Here is a 25061-nt window from a genome sequence, read left to right on the forward strand (position 1 = left end):
GGGAGGGGTTATGGGGAGCAGTGTCCTGATGTCAGAGGATGAGGGGAGGGGTTATGGGGAGCAGTGTCCTGATGTCAGAGGATGGGGAGGGGTTATGGAGGATGGGGTTATGGGGAGCAGTGTCCTGATGTCAAAGGATGGGGGAGGGGTTATGGGGTGCAGTGTCCTGATGTCAGAGGATGGGGGGAGGGGTTATGGGGTGCAGTGTCCTGATGTCAGAGGATGGGGGGAGGGGTTATGGGGAGCAGTGTCCTGATGTCAGGGGATGGGGGGAGGGGTTATGGGGAGCAGTGTCCTGATGTCAGGGGATGAGGGGAGGGGTTATGGGGAGCAGTGCCCTGATGTCAGAGGATGGGGGAGGGGTTATGAGGAGCACTGTCCTGATGTCAGGGGATGGGGAGAGGGGTTATGGGGAGCAGTGTCCTGGTGTCAGAGGATGAGGGGAGGGGTTATGGGGAGCAGTGCCCTGATGTCAGAGAGAGAATGGGGGGAGGGGTTATGGGGAGCAGTGCCCTGATGTCAGAGGAGGGGTTATGGAGAGCAGTGTCCTGATGTCAGAGGATGGGGAGGGGTTATGGAGGATGGGGTTATGGGGAGCATTGTCCTGATGTCAGAGGATGAGGGGAGGGGTTATGGAGGATGGGGTTATGGGGAGCAGTGTCCTGATGTCAGAGGATGGGGGGAGGGGTTATGGGGAGCAGTGTCCTGATGTCAGGGGATGGGGGAGGGGTTATGGGGAGCAGTGTCCTGATGTCAGAGGATGGGGGAGGGGTTATGGAGGATGGGGTTATGGGGAGCAGTGTCCTGATGTCAGAGGATGGGGGGAGGGGTTATGGGGAGCAATGTCCTGATGTCAGAGGATGGGTTATGGAGAGCAGTGTCCTGATGTCAGAGGATGGGGGAGGGGTTATGGGGAGCAGTGTCCTGATGTCAGGGGATGGGGGGAGGGGTTATGGAGTATGGGGGAGGGGTTATGGGAGTAGTGTCCTGATGTCAGAGGATGGGGAGGGGTTATGGGGAGCAGTGTCCTGATGTCAGATGATGGGGGAGGGGTTATGGGAAGCAGTGTCCTGATGTCAGAGGATGGTGGAGGGGTTATGGGGAGCAGTGTCCTGATGTCAGAGGATGGGGGGAGGGGTTATGGCGAGCAGTGACCTGATGTCAGAGGATGGGGGGGGAGGGGTCATGGGGAGCAGTGCGGAGCAGTGTCCTGATGTCAGAGGATGGGGGGGAGGGGTTATGGGGAGCAGTGTCCTGATGTCAGAGGATGGGGGGAGGGGTTATGGGGAGCAGTGTCCTGATGTCAGAGGATGGTGGAGGGGTTATGGGGAGCAGTGTCCTGATGTCAGAGGATGAGGGAGGGGTTATGGGGAGCAGTGTCCTGATGTCAGAGGATGGGGGAGGGGTTATGGGGAGCATGACTGAACAAGCACCAAGTAATTGCCAACTAGGAAGTAATGTACTAAATTCACTGGTAATTGTAGAGGTGGTAACAGAATCCCGGGGAGTCTGGTGCAGAATTAGTAGTTAGGAAATCCAGCTGATCAGGGCAGAGAGCAGGTCAGCATATCAAGAAATCGGAGGTTGTAGCAGGTGTGCAGCTCAGCATAAGCCTCCGCACTTGCACAGGTCTCTGGACAATACAGCGACATCACATACAGACACGGCTGACCCCACCCAGTGATCACACATCTCACGGTAAAGCATTCCCGGAGCCAGACTCCACACAGAAGCCTCAGGTTAGATATTCTGCCGCATAAGGATAACATTTTACCGGCTGTGACATGATCCAGCAAGTGCTTGAGACGCTCGATCTCCGCCCGCTGTTTCCTCAGTGTGTGATTCAGCTGGTCGATCTCAAGCTGCTGAGCGTTGGACACGTTGGCTCCGGTCTCCGCGTTCTGCAGCTCATCGTGTAACTGAGAAGAGACGGGAAGATGTGTAACATGCATCTCAGGGCCCGCAATACCCAGCCGCCCTTCCCACAGGTATGGAGCAGAATGTACATGTCTATCAAACTAATAGCTGAAGTCCTTAAAGGGGTGTAGTATGGCTGACCGGCGGTCTCCTGACCGCCAGTCAGCTTACCGACGCCGGGATCCCGGCAGCATACCGACGCCGGGATCCCGGCGGGGAGAGGCGAGTGCAGCAAGCCACTTGCGGGCTCGCTGCGCTCGCCACGCCGCGGGCTCGCTGCGCTTGCCACGCTGCGGGCTCGGTGGCGACCTACGGTCGCCACGGGTTCTATTCCCACTCTATGGGTGTCGTGGACACCCACGAGTGGAAATAGTCCCTGTTGGTCGGCATGCCGACCATCGGGATAGTGGGTGTCGGGAAGCTGCAGGAGGTCATGTGACCGTCAGTCTCCCGACCGTCGGTCACATGAATACCACCCCCTTAAAGGGCACAGTCCTATATCATTGTGCTTATACTGTACACAACTTTACAGCTACTTTACTTCCACTCAGAATCAGGCGCAATGTGTCCACCGGTATCACAGGGTTTTGCTCGCACCCCGCAGTGGTGCGCACGGAACGTGCGCTGTCAGCACTGTGGTAACTGGTATTCTGTATATGTGTGCAGAAAATCTGTTCCTTTAATACGCTGAATACACTTTACGGGTAATGGCATGAAACGCTGACGGGCCTGGAGTGTGTGACATACGGCGAGCGGTAAGGTCAGGTGAGGTGCGACTGCTGTGCGCGACTCTCGGGGGGGCTTACAACTCACCTGCTTCTCCCTGTCTTGAAGCAGCTCTTGCAGCAGTTCTATCTCCGCCTCCGCTTTAGCGAGATCCCGGAGCCCCTGGGCTGCCTGAGCGCAGAAATTATCCGCTTCCTCGATTTCCTACAGCAAGAGACAATCTTCCATGTTACTGGTCCCTAACTGCGTAACCTTCCGCAGCCGTACTCTACCAATAGGCAGGGACGGGCCTTTTTACGGTTTGTGATTGGCGACTGTGGTAGTTACGCGCAGCAAACGGTGTACAAGACACAATCATTTTCACATTCCAAAAGATCTACAGCAATTACCAGAAACGGGCCACTAATTTTAAAGGAGAAACACTTTCACCAAAAGATTTCTCCATGAAATTTTGGGTGAAATATTCATAGTTTTTCAGGTTCGTGTTTCCCGGCTACAGCAAGTTGGTGAAAGGAAAACATTTCTAATAGGTGATTATAAAACTCCAGAAAGTAATTTTTCTCTTATGTAAAGTGGTCATAAAACGTTCTGTCCTATACGAGTTACTGTCCATTTCCAGTGAAAGTGATTTGCGATACCTCAGCCCGCTCGCGGTTGATCTGACGCACTGTGCCGTGCAGAGACTTGAGCTGGTCTTTGGCGTCAGTCAGCTCTGAGGCAGCCATTTTGTCCGACATGGCCAGAGCTCTCTTCAGTTCCTTCAGTTCTTTATTCAGTCCGGAGAACTGCTTCTGCGCCCGGGAGTCCTCCGTTCTCCTCTGGGGGAAAGAAAGACGCGTCAGACGTGTGCGTTCTACGATGGCTACATACGTTTCTGTGCGTAGATCAGAGTTAGTGGCACCACCTCATTCTCCAGGTCATGGAGCTCGGCAAGCAGCCTCTCCCGTTCCTCGTCTGCCTCCACCAGCTGCTGGTCGGCCAGGCCCTGTATGTCCTCCATGGTCCTCAGCCTCTCGTGTAACTGTCGGACCTCGTTCTCCAGCTCCTGCACTCTGGCTTCGTTCTGCCTCTTCTCTAGCTGAATCTGCAGATATGGGAAAAGTCATTTGCTGTGTATGGATAGAAAACTGTATATCTGCGAGACAGACTCCTTCTCCCAATACAATCATAGAGGTCTCCCGTATATCTATCTCCAACGACAACTGTAGTCACAGTAACAGCATGCTAGCGCTGATCTAGTAATGCCTTGTATGGGATAAGCTTATTGCCCCTTCTCGTTCAAGGTACCATGGCTGGCCATCAGGGGGAAATCCAGATCTTCCCGGGCAATACGGAATGCCGCGCCAGTAGGGATGCCGTCATCACATAGACAGTAATGTTGTCTACACTGTTGAAATGTGGATATGGAACATGTCTGCAGGACGTCGACATGTTCACAATGTCAACATCTGAATGCAGACAGTTAGGGCCAGGCTGCAAAAGCGGGAAGGGGTTAGGGGTAGGCTGCGGGAAGGGGTTAGGGGTAGGCTGCGGGAAGGGGTTAGGGGTAGGCGGCGGGAAGGGGTTAGGGATCGGCGGCGGGAAGGGGTTAGGGATCGGCGTCGGGAAGGGGTTAGGGATCGGCGGCGGGAAGGGGTTAGGGATCAGCTGTGGGAAGGGGTTAGGGATCAGCTGCGGGAAGGGGTTAGGGATCAGCTGCGGGAAGGGGTTAGGGGTAGGCTGCGGGAAGGGGTTAGGGGTAGGCTGCAGGAAGGGGTTAGGAATAGGCTGCGGGAAGGGGTTAGGGATCGGCGGCGGCAGGGGGTTAGGGATCGGCTGCAGGAAGGGGTTAGGGATCGGCTGCAGGAAGGGGTTAGGGATCGGCTGCAGGAAGGGGTTAGGGATCGGCTGCAGGAAGGGGTTAGGGATAGGCTGCGGGAAGGGGTTAGGGATAGGCTGCGGGAAGGGGGTGGTTAGAGTTCGGATTCGGTTTAGTGTTACCTCATAACTGCCGCAACCTGACACACACAACATCGACAACGTAAACCTAACCCAAACCATTGTACGTCCAGCGTTCAGTACATACACCTACAGTCAGGACATCCGAAGCCGGCACAGGGCATGATGCACCCATCTCACTAATGCAATCAGCAGCGTGGCACCCACAGATGGGACATCTGCAATCGTTTTGCATGGCTGGATTGTTGGACAGTGTAGAAGCCCTTTGTAGCGCTCGCTCCGCTGCACTGAGTGTGGGCTGCTGGGTGGTGCGCAGGGATGCCGGCCAATCACTACCCTGGCCACATGGCTGAAGTAATATTAGATGAGGATACTTGTACTTGGACGCCGGTGGCAGTTGAGTACTCACACTGGAGCACTGCAGAGGATACAAGTGTTAGATCTCGGCCTACACTCTTTACACGCACCTTGGCTTCGGCTGCCTTGTTGCACGCCCTCTTGTAATCCCCTGGAGCCTCCCTGGCTCGCTCCTGCAGGGCGGCGATCTCCTCCTGTAACTTCCTCTGTCTCTCCTGGGCCTCCCGCTTTTCTACCTCCCCCTTACTGAGAATGTCATTCATCTGTTGCTGCAGCTCCGCAAGACTCTGCCCAAGAACATCTGAGGGACCGGAACACCTGGGGTGGGAAAGGTTAAAACGCCATAAAGACAATACAAGCTCGTACATACGATCAGAGCATGGCAGCTGCCCATTGTATGGGCATGAGTATATACAATACTGCTCCTGCTCCGTTACACCAACCTTGGGTAGAGCCAGGTACTCTCTGCAAAGCAATGCATTATAATATACAGCATGACCAATTAATAATAACACGTTATTCTCACTATAAATCCAGTTCTGGACTGACAGAACGTGACCGAAACACTATACAAAACACTGAATTGCAATGTAATCAACGGGGTCCATTCAATTAAGTGTGATGCCCGCCAGAGATACTGTAACCCCGACACTGCACAATTTAATACACATCCCTATGGGACGGCGAACTAAAGAGCGCAATTTAGGGGCGACAAAGGTTCCTGTTACACGTCTCCCAGCGCCACATTGTGAACAACCCTAATGTATCTTATAGACAGAGAGAGGGGACTTTTCCAAAACATAACACCATACGAACGCAAATTATACGGTACAGAAACATATACGTCATTAGTAAAACAGTTTGGATACTGCAGGAAGTAGCCCTGGTTGTATCACGTTATGGAAAACTGGGGTGTGATCTAAAAATCCCGGCATTTGGGATGTCTGCAGTCACATGACCGACCGCAGCATCCTGATTTTTAAAATGCCGACGGGGTAATTAATTTACCTCTCCCCTGCCCCCAACCCCAACCCGCTGGGGTGGCGGCTAGGGCTAAGATAGTGGGGGTGGCGGTTACGGCTAATCACAGGGGGTGATGGCCAGGGATAAGACTCGGGGGGTGGCGGCTACTAACCCCCCCCCCCCCCCCCCCGTAGTGCCTAATCCTCACCCCAATATGGTCAGGGTTCCGCGCCGGAATTTCAGCATCTATACCATCGGATGCTGACCGCACCAGATGCATGGCAGTGAATCAGGTGTCACGTACTCTTCCCCCGTCCCACCCTCGGTGACTGAATCACTGGTTTGGCTCCACCCCCAGCGCTGAAGTCCGGTCAGTACACTGCGACATAGACGAGGGGATACCAGTCACTTAAACTATTCGGGAGTGAGAGTACTCACTTCATTTCCCCAACACCGGTCTGCAGTTTCCTCTTCAGCTCGGAGACTCTGGCTGTGATCTGTTCTGGATGAACCAAGTTATCTAGAGCTTCATCCATCTGCGTCTGGAGGTTCTCCAGATGTTTCTTCAAAGAGGCGTTCTCTCTCTGTGGGGAAACAGGACACATATAGGGGCAACTACATGTTTCCTTAGGGCACGCTCAATTACAAAACCCCTTACGTTCTGCACAACATAGAAAACGGTCATAGATTTGATTTTGAAGTGCTGTAGTCAGACAACGAAAGGATTGCTACTGTAAGATTGGAAGCATCTGCTGAGAATACCGGCCCATCCCCCCTCCACACTATCTCTGCCACCCCGCCCAGAGCACATCCAGATTTCTGTCCCCCTCATCCCCTGACATTCACTACACAGAGAGCGCCTCACCCAGAGCACACCCAGGTCTCTGTCCCCCTCACCCCCTGACATTCACTTCATAGAGAGCACTTCACCCAGAGCATGTCCAGGTCTCTGTCCCCCTCACCCCGACATTCCCTACACAGAGAGCACTTCACCCAGAGTACTCCTAGGTCTCTGTCCCCCTCATCCCCTGAGAGTGAGGGGACACCGGGACTGTCTGTATTACACGTGTCCTGAGAGTGAGGGGACACCGGGACTGTCTGTATTACATGTGTCCCGAGAGTGAGGGGATACCGGGACTGTCTGTATTACATGTGTCTTGAGAGTGAGGAGACACCGGGACTGTCTGTATTACATGTGTCCTGAGAGTGAGGAGACACCGGGACTGTCTGTATTACACGTGTCCTGAGAGTGAGGGGATACCGGGACTGTCTGTATTACATGTGTCCTGAGAGTGAGGAGACACCGGGACTATCTGTATTACACGTGTCCTGAGAGTGAGGGGACACCGGGACTGTCTGTATTACACGTGTCCTGAGAGTGAGGGGACACCGGGACTGTCTGTACTACATGTGTCCTAAGAGTGAGGGAACATTAGGACTGTCTGTATTACACGTGTCCTGAGAGTGAGGGAACATTAGGACTGTCTGTATTACACGTGTCCTGAGAGTGAGGGAACAATAGGACTGTCTGTATTACACGTGTCCTGAGAGTGAGGGAACAATAGGACTGTCTGTATTACACGTGTCCTGAGAGTGAGGGAACATTAGGACTGTCTGTATTACACGTGTCCTGAGAGTGAGGGAACATTAGGACTGTCTGTATTACACGTGTCCTGAGAGTGAGGGAACATTAAGACTGTCTGTATTACACGTGTCCTGAGAGTGAGGGAACATTAGGACTGTCTGTATTACACGTGTCCTGAGAGTGAGGGAACATTAAGACTGTCTGTATTACACGTGTCCTGAGAGTGAGGGAACATTAGGACTGTCTGTATTACACGTGTCCTGAGAGTAAGGGAACATTAGGACTGTCTGTATTACACGTGTCCTGAGAGTGAGGGAACATTAGGACTGTCTGTATTACATGTGTCCTGAGAGTGAGGGAACATTAGGACTGTCTGTATTACATGTGTCCTAAGAGTGAGGGAACATTAGGACTGTCTGTATTACATGTGTCCTGAGAGTGAGGGAACATTAGGACTGTCTGTATTACACAAGTCCTGAGAGTGAGGAAACATTAGGACTGTCTGTATTACATGTGTCCTGAGAGTGAGGGGAAACAGTGACTGTCTGTATTACACGTGTCCTGAGAGTGAGGGAACATTAGGACTGTCTGTATTACATGTGTCCTGAGAGTGAGGGAACATTAGGACTGTCTGTATTACACGTGTCCTAAGAGTGAGGGAACATTAGGACTGTCTGTATTACACGTGTCCTGAGAGTGAGGGAACATTAGGACTGTCTGTATTACACGTGTCCTGAGAGTGAGGGAACATTAAGACTGTCTGTATTACATGTGTCCTGAGAGTGAGGGAACATTAGGACTGTCTGTATTACACGTGTCCTGAGAGTGAGGGAACATTAGGACTGTCTGTATTACATGTGTCCTGAGAGTGAGGGAACATTAGGACTGTCTGTATTACACGTGTCCTGAGAGTGAGGGAACATTAGGACTGTCTGTATTACACGTGTCCTGAGAGTAAGGGAACATTAGGACTGTCTGTATTACACGTGTCCTGAGAGTGAGGAAACATTAGGACTGTCTGTATTATATGTGTGCTGAGAGTGAGGAAACATTAGGACTGTCTGTATTACATGTGTCCTGAGAGTGAGGGAACATTAGGACTGTCTGTATTACACGTGTCCTAAGAGTGAGGGAACATTAGGACTGTCTGTATTACATGTGTCCTGAGAGTGAGGGAACATTAGAACTGTGGACTGTCTGTATTACACGTGTCCTGAGAGTGAGGGAACAATAGGACTGTCTGTATTACACGTGTCCTGAGAGTGAGGGAACATTAGGACTGTCTGTATTACACGTGTCCTGAGAGTGTGGAAACATTAGGACTGTCTGTATTACACGTGTCCTGAGAGTGAGGGAACATTAGGACTGTCTGTATTACACGTGTCCTGAGAGTGAGGGAACATTAGGACTGTCTGTATTACACGTGTCCTGAGAGTGAGGAAACATTAGGACTGTCTGTATTACATGTGTCCTGAGAGTGAGGGAACATTAGGACTGTCTGTATTACACGTGTCCTAAGAGTGAGGGAACATTAGGACTGTCTGTATTACACGTGTCCTGAGAGTGAGGGGACACCGGAGCTGTCTGTATTACACGTGTCCTGAGAGTGAGGGAACATTAGGACTGTCTGTATTACACGTGTCCTGAGAGTGAGGGAACATTAGGACTGTCTGTATTACATGTGTCCTAAGAGTGAGGGAACATTAGGACTGTCTGTATTACACGTGTCCTGAGAGTGAGGGAACATTAGGACTGTCTGTATTACACGTGTCCTGAGAGTGAGGGAACATTAGGACTGTCTGTATTACATGTGTCCTGAGAGTAAGGGAACATTAGGACTGTCTGTATTACACGTGTCCTGAGAGTGAGGGAACATTAGGACTGTCTGTATTACATGTGTCCTGAGAGTGAGGGAACATTAGGACTGTCTGTATTACATGTGTCCTAAGAGTGAGGGAACATTAGGACTGTCTGTATTACATGTGTCCTGAGAGTGAGGGAACATTAGGACTGTCTGTATTACATGTGTCCTGAGAGTGAGGGAACATTAGGACTGTCTATATTACACGTGTCCTGAGAGTGAGGGAACATTAGGACTGTCTATATTACACGTGTCCTGAGAGTGAGGGAACATTAGGACTGTCTGTATTACATGTGTCCTGAGAGTGAGGGAACATTAGGACTGTCTGTATTACACAAGTCCTGAGAGTGAGGAAACATTAGGACTGTCTGTATTACATGTGTCCTGAGAGTGAGGGGAAACAGTGACTGTCTGTATTACACGTGTCCTGAGAGTGAGGGAACATTAGGACTGTCTGTATTACATGTGTCCTGAGAGTGAGGGAACAATAGGACTGTCTGTATTACACGTGTCCTGAGAGTGAGGGAACATTAGGACTGTCTGTATTACACGTGTCCTGAGAGTGTGGAAACATTAGGACTGTCTGTATTACACGTGTCCTGAGAGTGAGGGAACATTAGGACTGTCTGTATTACACGTGTCCTGAGAGTGAGGGAACATTAGGACTGTCTGTATTACACGTGTCCTGAGAGTGAGGGAACATTAGGACTGTCTGTATTACACGTGTCCTGAGAGTGAGGAAACATTAGGACTGTCTGTATTACATGTGTCCTGAGAGTGAGGGAACATTAGGACTGTCTGTATTACACGTGTCCTAAGAGTGAGGGAACATTAGGACTGTCTGTATTACACGTGTCCTGAGAGTGAGGGGACACCGGAGCTGTCTGTATTACACGTGTCCTGAGAGTGAGGGAACATTAGGACTGTCTGTATTACACGTGTCCTGAGAGTGAGGGAACATTAGGACTGTCTGTATTACATGTGTCCTAAGAGTGAGGGAACATTAGGACTGTCTGTATTACACGTGTCCTGAGAGTAAGGGAACATTAGGACTGTCTGTATTACACGTGTCCTGAGAGTGAGGAAACATTAGGACTGTCTGTATTATATGTGTGCTGAGAGTGAGGAAACATTAGGACTGTCTGTATTACATGTGTCCTGAGAGTGAGGGAACATTAGGACTGTCTGTATTACACGTGTCCTAAGAGTGAGGGAACATTAGGACTGTCTGTATTACATGTGTCCTGAGAGTGAGGGAACATTAGAACTGTGGACTGTCTGTATTACACGTGTCCTGAGAGTGAGGGAACAATAGGACTGTCTGTATTACACGTGTCCTGAGAGTGAGGGAACATTAGGACTGTCTGTATTACACGTGTCCTGAGAGTGAGGAAACATTAGGACTGTCTGTATTACACGTGTCCTGAGAGTGAGGGAACATTAGGACTGTCTGTATTACACGTGTCCTGAGAGTGAGGGAACATTAGGACTGTCTGTATTACACGTGTCCTGAGAGTGAGGAAACATTAGGACTGTCTGTATTACATGTGTCCTGAGAGTGAGGGAACATTAGGACTGTCTGTATTACACGTGTCCTAAGAGTGAGGGAACATTAGGACTGTCTGTATTACACGTGTCCTGAGAGTGAGGGGACACCGGAGCTGTCTGTATTACACGTGTCCTGAGAGTGAGGGAACATTAGGACTGTCTGTATTACACGTGTCCTAAGAGTGAGGGAACATTAGGACTGTCTGTATTACATGTGTCCTAAGAGTGAGGGAACATTAGGACTGTCTGTATTACACGTGTCCTGAGAGTGAGGGAACATTAGGACTGTCTGTATTACACGTGTCCTAAGAGTGAGGGAACATTAGGACTGTCTGTATTACACGTGTCCTAAGAGTGAGGGAACATTAGGACTGTCTGTATTACACGTGTCCTGAGAGTGAGGGAACATTAGGACTGTCTGTATTACATGTGTCCGGAGATCTATACCTATATGTGCACAGATGGGACCTACCTGTAACTGGGTGACTTGGGACTGGAGTTTTTTGGCATCTTTCTCTTTCTCCTCCAACAAGTGAGCTTTACTCTGCGCAGTCTCCAGCGCTCGCAGCTCCCTGTCCAGCTCGGCTCTCAGGGCGGATTTCTCTGCCTGCAAGGGTCACATATAGCATTGGAATTTCTCTCCTTGTCATAACCTCCCGTCAGCCAAGTGACAGTTCCCCCCCTCCCCCCCAACCCCCTCACCTGTCCTTGCCGCTTCCTCCTGTCCAGCTCTTCTCTCAGCTGGCTGACTTCGGCCTCTTGTGCTGTAAGCTGGGCTTCGTACGCACCAAGGTCTCCCTGTGCCCGGCGCAGAGATTCATTCTCCTCCTGCTGCTCCTGCAGCCTGCGCTCCAGCTCTTCAATCTCCTGTAATTACAGACACTGTCACATGATCATCTGTTCTCTCCCCGATATAGTATCTGCAGCGGTTCATCTACGTCCCTACCCCTGCACATCGGCTATCATGCGTTAGATGTCCAATATGTGGGGAAACATGACGTTAATGAGGAATGTTCTGCACGCATGTGTAAGAAACCTCTTTATAGGAAAACAATAAAACGTATAAACCCTGACAGTCCACCGGCTCTCTATAAAAGTAATAACCGATGGGTTGCGTGCAGGGTTATTTCCTATTGGTTGCAGACTTGATGGGATGAATATCAGTGGAATATCTATACCTTCTGCATGTCTCCGGCATCCAGTGCTGCTGCCTCCAGTCTCTCCCTCTCCTCTTCCAGCTCCTCCAGCCTTTGCAGCAGCAATTCCCGCTCCGACTGAAGTTCCCGACATTCATCATGGGCTTGTTTGGCCTGCCCCTTAATGCTCTCCAGGTATTCCTGCAAGCCGGATATTATCCCCTCCAGGTCCTTCTTTAGTGCCTCATTTGCAGCTATCTGACCTGGGTGGAGCACAGAGACACAAAACAATCAGCATTATAGAAATGCAAACTCCACTTTTGGGATAATTCACTATGACAGACATGACCCCAGGCCCTCCCCCAGTGCCCGCATCAACTCACATCTCTATGGAAGACAGAATACATAGTACCATGGATGGAATTTTGTGATGCTGCCCTCCCAGTAGAAACAGATATTTGCTCATGTGCTGAAGGAGTCACAGCAGCAATATGAAGACGTGGGGATGAGGTTGTAGAGGAACGTCAGGGACAGTTAATTATCTCAGGCCCCGATTATGATTTGGGTATAAAGTAACAACGAGCAAGTAACTATGCACCTGGACAAGCCACGTTGCAATGCAAGGGGTTCAAATTTAACATAAATTTTGCATGCAGGGTAAATACTGTCTGCTTTCGCATGTAGCCCACAGATGCTGGAAAGCTTTATTTGTACACAGCAACACACACGCACACCTGCAGTGTAACATGGTTTTACCAAGGTGCACAGTTACTAATACCCTTTTCCACTAGCTTTTTTAAACACGTGTAAATGCGCGGGGGCACATATTTACCCGGGATTTTCCATAGTGGAAAAGGGTTCCCCGGCAAATTCCCGGATCAAGTGATCCGGGAATCCTACCCAGGTAGCTAGCCGGGTTGAACGCGTGTTCAACCCGGCTAGCTGTCTAGTGTGAACGGGAGCCGCGTCGAGGCGACACGGCTCCCGTTCACAGCGCATAGGGAGGGCGGCGCTGGGAGATCATGTGATCTCCCAGCGCCGCCCCTGCCGCATCACTAGCGCGTCACCAACCCGGCAATTGCTGGGTTGGTGAGCGCTGTCTGCAGGGGGCTGTAGCGCGGGTCGCAGCCGTGTCAGGCGACACGGCTGCGACCGGTGCTACACTAGTGGAAAAGGGGTATTACTCTTACTTTTTTTATTACCATATCAGGATCAGACGATCAGTGGAGAGGTCGGTCGCCTAGGAACAGGCTCTCAGCACTGATATCTCTACTCCCTTATATTGTCCAGGTTATTTCTCCAATCAATATTCACATGCACTAAATGGTATAAAATAAACGTGGTAACCGTGGAGAATAGTAAAGGCGATATCATAAGGAGAATCTAATCTTTTTCAAGATGAGCATCCAGGTAAAATACCATCTCCAGTACTCGCCAACATATTTTCCTAAGAAAGCGATCACCTCTGTCTATAGTACCCTCTCCTCCCTTGTCTGGGGTGATGAGTGGAATTCTGACTACATCTAAGGCATCTAGGGATTCCCCCCCCCCTCCCCTCCCCCTAACTTACGCTCATATTATATGGCCTCCCAGCGTGTGCATCTTGTGAACTGGGTGTCGTCTATCGGTGAGTCTACTCCTATGGGCCTCCCGGCCTAGCAGATGGTTTTGTCACTTACTCCACTGCAGGGGATGCAGTTAATTTGCCGGCTGTCAGTATCCCGCCGAAACCACTGCAGCTTCTGCCGTCTACAGGTCTCTGTTCGGACCAGGCTCCCTTGCTACGTCATACCCTACTGGGTTGGAGCTTTGCTCATACTTTGTATGGCTGGACAGGAGTTGATCCCGCAGCACCCCTGTGGTTGAATGACTACTAGTTCTAGCTGAGGAAGCTCAATTCTGACAATATTTGGGTCTTGTGTGAGTTCTCCTCTGTAGGCCACATTTATGATGGAGATTTTTAAATCCTTTGCTGTGCTGCGTGGAGAGTTTGGCCGACATCACACAGCGCTGTACGGATATCTGCAATACGACACCCTGTACTTGCTGAAGTTGGGATTGCTCCCTTTAACTCCCCCAATTAAGTCTCTGCTCTGAGGCCTTGGTTCTCAGAAACAGGTCTCCTTCAAGGTTCACTATGGTATGCCGGCAGTCGGGCTCCCGGCGACCAGCATACCGGCGCCGGGAGCCCGACCGCCGGCTTACCGACAGTGTGGCAAGTGCAAATGAGCCCCTTGCGGGCTCGCTGCGCTCGCCACGCTACGGGTACGGTGGCGCGCTACACGCTATTTTATTCTCCCTCCAGGGGGGTCGTGGACCCCCACGAGGGAGAATAAGTGTCAGTATGCCAGCTGTCGGGATCCCGGGAACCGGTATACTGTGCGCCGGGATCCCGTCAGTCGGCATACTGAAGACCACCCCTCCTTCCTACACGCTGATCTCAATGCCGCTCCTGCGCCGTTAAAGCTTAAGTGGGCGGTGATCTCGGGCCTCTCCAGTGATCGGCGGGAGCGGATGCGTGCCCTCTGATAGCAACACCGCTCCATGCAGCTCCTGATATTTAGCTCCCTGAACTTTTGATCACGTGCAATGCCATGCAATATTATATATACTGGAGGTGCTTCCTGATGGTCCTTTGTACCTACCTTCGCTATATGTCAGTCGTGTTCACTTTGATATGTTTTCCCCCCCCCAATGCTCGCTCATATGTCATACATCAGGGGTCAGGGAACTTTTTTACCTTTCACCACAAAATATATTTAGATACGCCGACGTTACCCCCTCGATTTGAAAGGAAGGATATCATATATTATTGTGTATATATACTGGTTATCATTGTTTATATGGCATTTCTGAGAGACTCGTGTGTGTGTGTGTGTGTGTGTATATTATATATATATATATATATATATATATATATATATATATAATTTTTCTTTTTATGTTTCTTTTATTATTTTTTGGCAATGAATGGGTTAATTAACACTTTCTCAGCACGTCACATCGCGAGCCGGACGGTGCTGGACGGGTCTGTGTCTCGGCAGCACGACCGTCCATTACCCCCAGGAATTTCATTTTTACTCTATTTGGGGTAATTTACCCCTGTTCCCTGACCGCTGTCATACATGGACACTTTGTTTATTACTCTTTATTCTTCTTTGTGTTTTGTAATTGTATATACTGAAAAGTTTTCAATAAAAAATAATAATAGGATTTTAGTACCTACCGGTAAATCCCTTTCTCCTAGTCCATAGAGGATGTTGGGGACTCCAAAAGGACCATGGGGTATAGACGGGATCTGCAGGAGACATGGGCACACTGAAAAGACTTTGACTGGGTGTGAACTGGCTCCTCCCTCTATGCCCCTCCTCCAGACCTCAGTTATAGGAACAGTGCCCAGGGGAGACGGACATTTCGAGGAAAAGGATTTTTGTTAAACTAAGGTGAGATACATACCAGCTCACACCACAACACACCGTACAACTGGATTAGCAGGAAACCAGATAACAGTATGAACGAAAAAAACAGCAACAAGCTGAACGTAACCGATACACAACTATCGTGTAACCGAAAACAACAACCAAGAAAACAACTGCAAGAAACAGTACGCCCTGGAATGGGCGCCTAGCATCCTCTACGGACTAGGAGAAAAGGATTTACCGGTAGGTATTAAAATCCTATTTTCTCTTACATCCTAGAGGATGCTGGGGACTCCTAAAGGACCATGGGGTATATACCAAAGCTCCAGACCGGGCGGGAGAGTGCGGACGACTCTGCAGCACCGATTGAGCAAACATGAGGTCCTCCTCAGCCAGGGTATCAAACTTATAGAACTTAGCAAAAGTGTTTGAACTCGACCACGTAGCTGCTCGGCAAAGTTGAAGTGCCGAGACCCCTCGGGCAGCCGCCCAAGACGAGCCCACTTTCCTGGTAGAATGGACCCTTACTGACTTCGGCAATGGCAACCCAGCCGAAGAGTGAGCAAGCTGAATCGTATTACAAATCCAGCTTGCAATAGTCTGCTTGGAAGCAGGATTTCCAATCTTGTTGGAAGCATACAGGACAAACAGTGTTTCCGTTTTCCTAACAAGAGCCGTTCTGGCGACATAAATTTTTAAAGCTCTTACGACATCAAGAGACTTTGGGACTGCGACAGCCTCCGTAGCCACAGGTACCACAATAGGTTGATTTATGTGAAACGAAGAAACCACCTTCGGCAGAAATTGTTGACGAGTCCTCAATTCCGCCCTATCCACATGAAAAATCAAATATGGGCTCTTGTGAGACAAATTCTGACACTCGTCTGGCAGACGCCAAGGCCAAAAGCATGACCACTTTCCAAGCGAGAAACTTCAACTCAACCTTTCGCAAAGGTTCAAACCAGTGAGACATAAGAAACTGTAACACCACTTCAAGATCCCACGGTGCCACGGGTGGCACAAACGGAGGATGGATATGCAGCACTCCCTTCACGAAAGTCTGAACCTCAGGAAGGGCGGCCAATTCTTTTTGAAAGAAAATAGAGAAAGCCGAAATCTGCACTTTGATGGAACCCAATTTCAGGCCTGCATCCACGCCTGCCTGCAAAAAATGGAGGAAACGACCCAAGTGAAACTCCTCCGCAGGAGCTGCTTTGGTTTCACACCACGACACATATTTTCTTCAAATACAGTGATAATGTTTTGCAGTGACCTCCTTTCTAGCCTTAAGGAGAGTGGGGATGACTTCCCCGGGAATACCTTTCCGAGCTAGGATTTGGCATTCAACCTCCACGCCGTCAAACGCAGCCGCGGTAAGTCCGGAAACACGCATGGCACCTGCAGTAACAGGTCCTCTCTTAGAGGAAGTGGCCAAGGATCTTCTACGAGTAATTCCTGAAGATCCAGATACCAGGCACTCCGTGGCCAATCTGGAACGACGAGTATTGCCTGAACCCTTGTTCGTTTTATAATCCTCAACACGCCCTGCTCTTTGTTCCGCCGTGGCGGTTTAGGTACTCCACCGCTGTTATGTTGTCCGACTGGATCAGGACAGGGAGACCTTGAAGAAGGTTCTTCGCTTGCAGGAGGCCGTTGTAAATGGCTCTTAACTCGAGAACATTTATGTGGAGACAAGATTCCTGGCATGACCATTTTCCCTGGAAACTTCTTCCTTGTGTGATTGCACCCCAGCCTCGGATACTTGCATCTGTGGTCAGTAGGACCCAATCCTGGATTCTGAATCGGCGTCCCTCTAGAAGGTGAGAACCTTGCAGCCACCACAGGAGAGAAATTCTGGTCCTGGAAGATAAACTTATTTTCCGGTGCATGTGCAGGTGAGACCCGGACCATTTGTTCAGCAGATCCCACTGAAACACCCGGGCATGAAACCTGCCAAATGGAATGGCTTCGTAAGCCGCAACCATCTTCCCTAGCACTCGAGTGCATTGATGAATCAACACTCTTGCTGGTCTCAAAATCTCCTTGACCATGGTCTGGATTTCCAGAGCTTTTTCCGCCGGAAGAAACACCCTCCGTAGTTCCGTGTCTAGAATCATGCCCAAGAAGGGCAGCCAAGTTGTCGGAATCAAGTGAGACTTTGGCAAATTTAGAATCCAACCATGATGTTGCAGAACCGTCAGGGAGAGTTCCACATTTCTTAGCAACTGCTCTTTTGATCTCGCCTTTATCAGGAGATCGTCCAAGTACGGGATAATTGTGACCCCCTGCTTGCATAGGAGTACCATAATTTCCGCCATTACCTTGGTGAAGACCCTCGGGGCCGTGGAAAGCCCAAACGGCAACGTCTGAAATTGGTAATGACAATCCTTCACTGCAAATCATAGGAAGGCCTGATGAGGAGGAAATATCGGGACGTGTAAGTAGGCATCCTTTATGTCGACGCCATAAAATCCCCCCCTTCTAGGCTGGAGATCACAGCTCGAAGAGATTCCATCTTGAACTTGAAAGTTTTCAAGTATGGATTGAGGGATTTTAGGTTCAGAATCGGTCTGACCGAGCCGTCCGGCTTCGGCACGACAAAGAGGCTCGAATAGAACCCTTCCCCCCATTGGGACGGGGGAACGGGGACAATGACCCTCTGTTGACGCAGCTTTTGTATCGCAGCATTTACCACTTCTCTTTCTGGAAGAGAAACTGGCAAGGCCGATTTGAAAAAGCGGCAGGGGGGCATCTCCTGAAACTCCAGTTTGTACCCTTGGAACACTATGTCTAAGACCCAAGGATCCAGGGCCGATTGAAACCAGACCTGACTGAAGATTCGGAGACGGCCCCCCACCGGCACGGACTCCCGCAGGGGAGCCCCAGCGTCATGCGGTGGACTTGGTAGAGGCGGGGGAGGGCTTTTGGTCCTGGGCGCCAGACACAGCAGGCGACCTTTTTCCCCTTCCTCTACCCTTTGAAGCGAGGAAGGACGAGCCCTTTCCTTTTTTGTATTTATTAGGCCGAAAGGACTGCATCTGATAATGGGGCGTCTTTTTCTGTTGTGCAGAAACATAAGGATGAAAAGATGACTTACCCGCAGTAGCGGTAGACACCAGGTCAGCAAGGCCGTCACCAAACAAGACACTACCTTTAAAAGGGAGAGCTTGCATAGCTTTCTTGGAGTCGGCATCAACATTCTATTGATGAATCCACACCGCCCTCCTGGCCGAGACCGCCATGGCATTGGCCCTTGATCCCAAGAGGCCAATATCCCTCGCCGCATCCTTTAGGTAATCTGCAGCGTCCTTGATATAACCAAGAGTCAAAAGAATGTTATCCTTATCAAGGGTATCCATGTCAGAAGCTAAATTTTCAGCCCACTTAGCAATAGCACTACTCACCCACGCCAATGCCACAGCAGGCCTGAGTAGTGCACCAGTAGTAACGAAAATGGCCTTCAATGTCGTCTCCTGCTTGCGATCCGCCGGATCCTTGAGGGCAGCCGTGTCAGGAGACGGAAGTGCCACCTTTTTGGACAGTCGGGACAGAGCCTTGTCCACATTGGAAGATGACTCCCACTTCTCCCTGTCGTCAGAGGGGAAAGGATAACACATAAAAATTCTCTTGGGAATCTGCCACCTTTTGTCAGGCGACTCCAAAGCCTTTTCACAAAGAGCGTTCAGTTCATGAGAGGGGGGAAAAGTCACCTCAGGCTTTTTTCCCTTATACAAACAAACCCTCGTATCTGGAACAGCAGGCACTTCAGAAATATGTAAAACACCTTTAATAGCCACAATCATGTACTGAATACTCTTAACCATTTTCGGATGTAAACTGGCCTCATTGAAGTCGACACTGGAATCAGAGTCTGTGTCGGTATCTGTATCTGCCATCTGGGTAAAGGAACGTTTCTGTGACCCTGAGGGGGCCTGTACCTGAGACAAAGCGTCCTCCATGGATTTTCTCCACGTCTGTGTCTGAGAATCAGATTTATCCAGCCTCTTAGACAATAATGCCACATTTGCATTCAATGTACTTAACATATTCACCCAATCAGCAGTCTGTTGTGCCGACAGAGTCATTCCCAAATCCTTCTCCGCGCCCCCAGTAACTTCCTCCGGGGAGGAACACTCAGCCTCAGACATGTCAACACGCAGTACCGACACACTCACACCGGCCAAAGGGGAACAGACCCACAGGGAAGCCTGAAGAGAGAACACAGAGGGAGTATACCAACTCACACCCCAGCACCCATATACTACTACATAAATAATATATGATGTCTGCGCTGTAAATACATATACATATATAGCACCAAATTGTCTGTGCCCCCCACCCCCCCCTCGTTTTGCTCCCTTTTACTTGTAAGGAGAGTGGAGGTCCGGGCCAACGTCTCTGCAGCTGCTGTGAGGAGATAAAATGGCGCTGGTAAGCTGTGCGGCTAAGCCCCGCCCCTTCCCGGCGCGCTGTAGTCCCGCTTAAATTTGAATTTTTTTATACACCGAATATGCATCCTTTGCCAGTCAAAAGTCCCTCAGTAACTTGATGCCCAGGGCGCTCTTCCCCCCCCCCCCCAGTGCCCTGCACCCTGTGAGTGCCGTTGGTGTGTGGGAGCATTAAGCGCAGCGCGACCGCCGCGCTGTACCTCCATTTCTGTAGTCTTCTGCCGTCACTGAAGTCTTCTGTTCTTCACATACTCACCCGGCTTCTTTCTTCTGGCTTCTGTGAGGGGGGTGACGGCGCGGCTCCGGGAACAAGCAGCTAGGTGAACCAAGTGATCGAACCCTCTGGAGCTAATGGTGTCCAGTAGCCTAAGAAGCAGAGCCTTTGACTCAGAAGAAGTAGGTCTGACTTCTCTCCCCTCACTCCCACGAAGCAGGGAGCCTGTAGCCAGCAGGTCTCCCTGAAAATAACAAACCTAACATAAGTCTTTCAGAGAAACTCAGGAGAGCTCCCCTAGTGTGTGTCCAGTCTCTCCAGGGCACAGAATCTAACTGGGAGGAGGGGCATAGAGGGAGGAGCCAGTTCACACCCAGTCAAAGTCTTTTAGTGTGCCCATGTCTCCTGCGGATCCAGTCTATACCCCATGGTCCTTTTGGAGTCCCCAGTATCCTCTAGGACAGAGGTTCTCAAACTCGGTCCTCGGGTGCACACACAGTACATGTTTTGCAGGTCTCCTCACAGAATCGCTAGTGAAATAATTTGCTCCACCTGTGGACCTTTTAAAATGTGTCAGTGAGTAATTAATACACCTGTGCACCTGCTGGGTTACCTGCACAACATGCACCGTGTGGGCTCCCGAGGACCGAGTTTGAGAACCTCTACTCTAGGACGTAAGAGAAATAAATAAATTAAAAAAAGGCAAAACCGCAACGCATTAAGTCGAGTCTCTCTGATTCTGACCGGTTAGACTGTACACACTGTAATACACCAGCCTGGTCTCACATTCATGTTAGGGTAGGAGCCCAATTCTTCCTCAGATGCTCCTATTTTTAGCTAATCTCGTGAACATTCCGGAGTTAGAGGACATAGGAGCGAGGCCGTGTATCTCACGTACGATGAGATGTAGCCGCACAGTGAGTGCTTTGTGTTGTAGTCCGGGGCGGTGTCGGGACATAAATGTCTCTAACACGGCCCGGCTCCCGCATTACACAGCAGGTGTCACTAGTGTAAATCACAACAGACACACAAATATTACACATTACGACAAATTCTGAAAATAAAACAGGCTCTATCTGGGCGTGGTATGATATGCCGTCACTCAGAACGCAGACGTGTACATTATGTCAACATGTCGGCAGTCAAAATGTTGATACAGCATTTTAGCCTAGCCTTAAATTTAGCACTAAAATGCTACGTCGACATTTTGACTGTCAACATGCACACAGTCCACATAATGATGATACCATCATTCAGGACATGTCAGCATTCTGATCGGATATCTATTGCTACTGAGAATTTAAATGTTGACCTTTTTCATTGGCAAAATTTTATTTTTGGAAAATAAGAATTTACTTACCGATAATTCTATTTCTCGTAGTCCGTAGTGGATGCTGGGGACTCCGTAAGGACCATGGGGAATAGCGGCTCCGCAGGAGACTGGGCACAAAAGTAAAGCTTTAGAACTACCTGGTGTGCACTGGCTCCTCCCCCTATGACCCTCCTCCAAGCCTCAGTTAGGATACTGTGCCCGGACGAGCGTACACAATAAGGAAGGATTTTGAATCCCGGGTAAGACTCATACCAGCCACACCAATCACACCATATAACTTGTGATCTAAACCCAGTTAACAGCATGATAACAGAGGAGCCTCTAGAAAAGATGGCTCACTACAGCAATAACCCGATTTTTTGGTAACAATAACTATGTACCAGTATTGCAGACAATCCGCACTTGGGATGGGCGCCCAGCATCCACTACGGACTACGAGAAATAGAATTATCGGTAAGTAAATTCTTATTTTCTCTAACGTCCTAAGTGGATGCTGGGGACTCCGTAAGGACCATGGGGATTATACCAAAGCTCCCAAACGGGCGGGAGAGTGCGGATGACTCTGCAGCACCGAATGAGAGAACTCCAGGTCCTCCTCAGCCAAAGTATCAAATTTGTAGAATTTTGCAAACGTATTTGCCCCTGACCAAGTAGCTGCTCGGCAAAGTTGTAAAGCCGAGACCCCTCGGGCAGCCGCCCAAGATGAGCCCACCTTCCTTGTGGAATGGGCTTTTACAGATTTTGGCTGTGGCAGGCCTGCCACAGAATGTGCAAGCTGAATTGTACTACAAATCCAACGAGCAATAGTCTGCTTAGAAGCAGGAGCACCCAGCTTGTTGGGTGCATACAGAATAAACAACGAGTCAGATTTTCTGACTCCAGCCGTCCTGGAAACCTATATTTCCAGGGCTCTGACAACGTCTAGCAACTTGGAGTCCTCCAAGTCCCTAGTAGCCGCAGGCACCACAATAGGTTTATTCAGGTGAAACGCTGAAAACCACCTTAGGGAGAAACTGAGGACAAGTCCTCTATTCCGCCCTGTCCGAATGGAAAATCAGATGAGGGCTTTTACAGGATAAAGCCGCCAATTCTGACACGCACCTGGCCCAGGCCAGGGCCAACAGCATGACCACTTTCCATGTGAGATATTTTAAGTCCACATATTTAAGTGGTTCAAACCAATGTGACTTTTGGAACCCAAAACTACATTTAGATCCCAAGGTGCCACTGGAGGCACAAAAGGAGGCTGTATATACAGTACCCCTTTCACAAACGTCTGAACTTCAGGGACTGAAGCTAGTTCTTTTTGGAAGAAAATTGACAGGGCCGAAATTTTAACCTTAATGGACTCCCATTTCAGGCCCATAGACACTCCTGTTTTCAGGAAATGTAGGAATCGACCTAGTTTGAAAAATTCCTCCGTCGGGGCCTTACTGGCCTCGCACCACGCAACATATTTTCGCCAAATGCGGTGATAATGTTTTGCGGTTATATCTTTCCTGGCTTTGATCAGGATAGGAATGACTTCATCCGGAATGCCTTTCTCCTTCAGGATCCGGCGTTCAACCGCCATGCCGTCAAACGCAGCCGCGGTAAGTCTTGGAACAGACAGGGTCCTTGCTGGAGCAGGTCCCTTCTTAGAGGTAGAGGCCACGGATCCTCCGTGAGCATCTCTTGAAGTTCCGGTTACCAAGTCCTTCTTGGCCAATCCGGAGCCACGAATATAGTGCTTACTCCTCTCCATCTTATAATTCTCAGTACCTTTGGTATGAGAGGCAGAGGAGGGAACACATACACTGACTGGTACACCCACTGTGTTACCAGAGCGTCCACAGCTATTGCCTGAGGGTCCCTTGACCTGGCGCAATACTTGTCGAGTTTTATAAACATGTGGAAGACTTCTGGGTGAAGTCCCCACTCTCCCGGGTGGAGGTCGTGTCTGCTGAGGAAGTCTGCTTCCCAGTTGTCCACCCCCGGAATGAATACTGCTGACAGTGCTATCACATGATTTTCCGCCCAGCGAAGAATCCTTGCAGCTTCTGCCATTGCCCCCCCTGCTTCTTGTGTCACCCTGTCTGTTTACGTGGGTGACTGCCGTGATGTTGTCCGAATGGATCAACTCCGGGTGACCTTGAAGCAGAGGTCTTGCTGAGCTTAGAGCATTGTAAATGGCCCTTAGCTTCAGGATATTTATGTGAAGTGATGTCTCCAGGCTTGACCATAAGCTCTGGAGATTCCTTCCCTGTGTGACTGCTCCCCAGCCTCGCAGGCTGGCATCCGTGGTCACCAGGACCCAGTCCTGAATGTGCGGCCCTCTAGAAGATGAGCACTCTGCAACCACCACAGGAGAGACACCCTTGTGCTTGGTGACAGGGTTATCCGCTGATGCATCTGAAGATGCGACCCTGGCCATTTGTCCAGCAGGTCCCACTGGAAAGTTTCTTGCGTGGAATCTGACGAATGGGATTGCTTCGTAGGAAGCCACCATTTTTCCCAGAACCCTTTCATTGATGTACTGAGACTTGGCTCGGTTATAGGAGGTTCCCGACTAGCTCGGATAACTCCCTGACTTTCTCCTCCGGGAGAAACACCTTTTTCTGGACTGTGTCCAGGATCATCCCTAGGAACAGACGACGAGTCGTCGGAATCAGCTGCGATTTTGGAATATTGAGAATCCAATCGTGCTGCCGCAACACTACCTGAGATAGTGCTACACCGACCTCCAACTGTTCCCTGGATCTTACCCTTATCAGGGAATCGTCCAAGTAAGGGATAACTAAAATTCCCTTCCTTCGAAGGAGTATCATCATTTCGGCCATTACCTTGGTAAAGACCCGGGGTGCCGTGGACCATCCATACGGCAGCGTCTGAAACTGATAGTGACAGTTCTGTACCATAAACCTGAGGTACCCTTGGTGAGAAGGGTAAATTGGGACATGAAGGTAAGCATCCTTGATGTCCCGAGACATCATGTAGTCCCCTTCTTCCAGGTTCGCAATCACTGCTCTGAGTGACTCAATCTTGAATTTGAACCTCCGTATGTAAGTGTTCAAGATTTTAGATTTAGAATCGGTCTCACCGAGCCGTCCGGCTTCGGTACCACAACAGTGTGGAATAATACCCCGTTCCCTGTTGCAGGAGGGGTACCTTGATTATCACCTGCTGGGAATACAGCTTGTGAATGGCTTCCAAAACTGCCTCCCTGTCAGAAGGAGACATCGGTAAAGCCGACTTTAGGAAACGGCGAGGGGGAGACGTCTCGAATTCCAATTTGTACCCCTGAGATATCACCTGAAGGATCCAGGGGTCTACTTGCGAGTGAGCCCACTGCGCGCTGAAATTCATTGAGACGGGCCCCCACCGTGCCTGATTCTGCTTGTAAAGCCCCAGCGTCATACTGAGGGCTTGGCAGAGGGCTTCTGTTCCTGGGAACTGGCTGATTTCTGCAGCCTTTTTCCTCTCCCTCTGTCACGGGGCAGAAATGAGGAACCTTTTGCCCGCTTGCCCACGAAAAGACTGCGCCTGATAATACGGCGTCTTCTTATGTTGAGAGGCGACCTGGGGTACAAACGTGGATTTCCCAGCTGTTGCCGTGGCCACCAGGTCTGAAAGACCG

General features: G+C 50.1%; 1 protein-coding gene across 6 annotated transcripts in view; it reads right to left on the minus strand.

The window, feature by feature from the left end:
- CNTRL (centriolin) overlaps window positions 1-25061 on the minus strand; it is a 126335-nt gene that overhangs the window by 59669 nt on the left and 41605 nt on the right. For all 6 annotated transcript variants that reach the window (XM_063935983.1, XM_063935980.1, XM_063935984.1 and 3 more), the window contains 9 exons: window positions 12074-12294; window positions 11598-11762; window positions 11368-11502; window positions 6340-6485; window positions 5049-5256; window positions 3548-3727; window positions 3282-3461; window positions 2731-2847; window positions 1775-1919 (listed from right to left, as the gene is read on the minus strand). In XM_063935983.1, the coding sequence (XP_063792053.1) occupies window positions 1775-1919; window positions 2731-2847; window positions 3282-3461; window positions 3548-3727; window positions 5049-5256; window positions 6340-6485; window positions 11368-11502; window positions 11598-11762; window positions 12074-12294 (1497 nt within the window). The remainder of the gene's footprint in view (window positions 1-1774; window positions 1920-2730; window positions 2848-3281; window positions 3462-3547; window positions 3728-5048; window positions 5257-6339; window positions 6486-11367; window positions 11503-11597; window positions 11763-12073; window positions 12295-25061) is intronic.

This window comes from Pseudophryne corroboree, chromosome 8 (genome assembly GCF_028390025.1).
Source record: "Pseudophryne corroboree isolate aPseCor3 chromosome 8, aPseCor3.hap2, whole genome shotgun sequence".
NCBI classification, from domain to species: domain Eukaryota; kingdom Metazoa; phylum Chordata; class Amphibia; order Anura; family Myobatrachidae; genus Pseudophryne; species Pseudophryne corroboree.